The sequence below is a fragment of the Ictalurus furcatus genome, chromosome 1 (genome assembly GCF_023375685.1).
Source record: "Ictalurus furcatus strain D&B chromosome 1, Billie_1.0, whole genome shotgun sequence".
Taxonomy (NCBI): domain Eukaryota; kingdom Metazoa; phylum Chordata; class Actinopteri; order Siluriformes; family Ictaluridae; genus Ictalurus; species Ictalurus furcatus.
Genome location: NC_071255.1, coordinates 37,662,352 through 37,664,996, shown reverse-complemented (window position 1 = coordinate 37,664,996; position 2,645 = coordinate 37,662,352). Strand labels below are relative to the sequence as shown.

At 44.2% G+C, this 2,645-nt stretch overlaps 1 protein-coding gene across 2 annotated transcripts in view; it reads right to left on the bottom strand.

Moving 5' to 3' along the window:
* Nucleotides 1–1,999, bottom strand: part of ift140 (intraflagellar transport 140 homolog (Chlamydomonas)) — a 60,855-nt gene extending 58,856 nt beyond the window's left edge. For both annotated transcript variants that reach the window (XM_053637073.1, XM_053637082.1), the window contains exons 1-3: nt 1,862–1,999; nt 1,327–1,496; nt 1,003–1,227 (exon numbers count right to left, since the gene is read on the bottom strand). In XM_053637073.1, coding sequence (XP_053493048.1) covers nt 1,003–1,227; nt 1,327–1,473 — 372 coding nt within the window. In that variant the 5' untranslated portion in view covers nt 1,474–1,496; nt 1,862–1,999. The remainder of the gene's footprint in view (nt 1–1,002; nt 1,228–1,326; nt 1,497–1,861) is intronic.
* Nucleotides 2,000–2,645: the final 646 nt, after the last annotated feature.

Genomic DNA, 2,645 nt, shown 5'->3' with positions numbered 1-2,645 from the left:
GTGTGTATGTGAAGGTGTGTGTGTGTGTGTGTATGTGAAGGTGTGTGTGTGTGTGTGTGTGTGTGTGTGTGTGAAGGTGTGTGTATGTGAGGTGTGTGTGGTGTGTGTGTGTGTGTGTGAAGGTGTGTGTGTGTGTGTATGTGAAGGTGTGTGTGTGTGTGGTGTGTGTGTGTGTATGTGAAGGTGTGTGTGTGTATGTGAAGGTGTGTGTGTGTGTGTGTGTGGTGTATGTGAAGGTGTGTGTGTGTATGTGAAGGTGTGTGTGTGTGTATGTGAAGGTGTGTGTGTGTGTGAATGTGTGTGAAGGTGTGTGTGTGTGTGTGTGTATGTGAAGGTGTGTGTATGTGAAGGTGTGTGTATGTGAAGGTGTGTGTGTGTGTATGCATGTGAAGGTGTGTGTGTGTGTATGCATGTGAAGGTGTGTGTGTGTATGTGAAGGTGTGTGTGTGTGTGTATGTGAAGGTGTGTGTGTGTGTGTGTATGTGAAGGTGTGTGTGTGTGTGTATGTGAAGGTGTGTGTATGTGAAAGTGTGTGTGTGTGTATGTGAAGGTGTGTGTATGTGAAGGTGTGTGTGTGTGTGTGTGTGTGTGTGTATGTGAAGGTGTGTGTGTGTATGTGAAGGTGTGTGTGTGTGTGGGTATGTGAAGGTGTGTGTGTGTGTGTGTGTATGTGAAGGTGTGTGTGTGTGTGTGTGTATGTGAAGGTGTGTGTGTGTGTGTGTATGTGAAGGTGTGTGTGTGTGTGTGTATGTGAAGGTGTGTGTGTGTGTGTGTGTGTGTGTGTATGTGAAGGTGTGTGTGTGTGTGTGTGTATGTGAAGGTGTGTGTGTGTGTGTGTGTGTGTGTATGTGAAGGTGTGTGTGTGTGTGTATGTGAAGGTGTGTGTGTGTGTGTGTGTATGTGAAGGGGTGTGTGTGTGTATGTATGTGAAGGGGTGTGTGTGTGTATGTATGTGAAGGGGTGTGTGTGTGTGTGTGTGTGTGTGTGTGTGTGTGTGTGGACCTGATCCCCTGTGACCATTCTGGCTCCGCTGCAGCTCCACTCCAGCAGTGTGATGCGGGCGGTGTGTGTGTTGTTGGGCAGGGGTGTGTGTTCTCCGTGTGGGTGTGTGAGCAGCAGGGTTTCTCCCATCTCCCAGCCCACAGCCAGCACCGGTTTACTGGGATGCCAACGCAACAGCACCGGCGCACACACACGCTCCACATGACACAGCTCCACACGCTCGCCCTGAAACCACACACACATACACACACACATACACACACACAAATGAGTTCAGGTGTCCTGACAAACCCGCAGGTAAATGTTTATCCCTTTTAACCTCACCTGTTGCAAGTAAATGTCTACACAGCCTCCGGAGGCGGGATTAAAGGAGCCGACAGCCAATAAGGGCTGAGTAGAGTGCCACGTGATAAGAGTCGTCTCGCCGTGACTCTCCGGTGCATCAATACGGTGATCAAAATACACAGCCATCCCCTTTAATACCTCTATTACCCCTTTAATAACACACACAACACAGAGCAGAGGGGTAATGTAACCAACCAATCACAGAAATAATACTATTTCTCAAATAAAATAAATAAAGAGGAATAACTATTTAACTTTATATCTCAAACACTGCACTCTTTCCTCGCTAATCCATCCCTGCTAATGTATACAAATCACCGTTGTATAAGACACGTAGTGCAATATGTAGGATGCACAGCGCCGCTAGGTTACAGCTATATAGTGCACTTATCTAGGGATTAAATGGGGAATTGGAACACGGCCAGACTGAGCGGGCCTGCTGTAGAAAACCCGTGGTTAAAATGAAGCAGGGTGTAAAGGTAGAACTCCGTGTGAGTGTTTGATTAAAGATTACCTTGCTGCTGTTTTTGCTGCTGTTTTATCTGCTGCAGATTGTAAAGATTATAAGTCGCGTATGAGCGATAAATGACGCCGTAAATCAGAGATCCCTGCTTTCTCTAGGCTTCCCGAGGCGTCGTTTCCGGTTACCGAGGCAACCCGAGCACTGTGTGAAACGAGCGGGCACAGATTTCAAAATAAAAGTCTGTAACGTAACGTAATGTAATGTAATGTAATGCAGGGGTTCCCAAACTTTTCCAGGGCAAGGCCCCCCAAATGGCATTAACATTTGACCGAGGCCCCCCTTTTGCAAGATGTCTTTTAAACACATTCAAATACAGACTTCTCCTTTTTTATTATTAATAATTACATTACATTAGGAATTGATTGTGTGTGTGTGTGTGTGTGTGTGTGTGTGGTTGTTTGAAAAAATGTTGTTTTTTTTTAAATTAAATAAATAAAATAAAAAATTTAAAAATCTTGTATTTATTTATTTTTCACACCAAATTGTTGAGGCCCCCACTTTGAAAACCACTGGTAAAATAAAACTTTCTGAGCATTTTTATGCTTTCTAAAATTAAAGATGGGTTTAAAGGCCATCTAGTGGACGACGTGTTTCTCCTAGATAATCCTCACCAATCTTTGCTTTTGGAAGTTTTCAGAAGAGTAATATCTGTACACGTTTATGTTCTTCACTTGTGCTATGTAAAATATAATGTAATATTTTTCATATGTAAATGTAAGCCATAGTTAAATATAACTATATTCAGGGATCACGGGTTCAAGCCCCAGCACTGCCA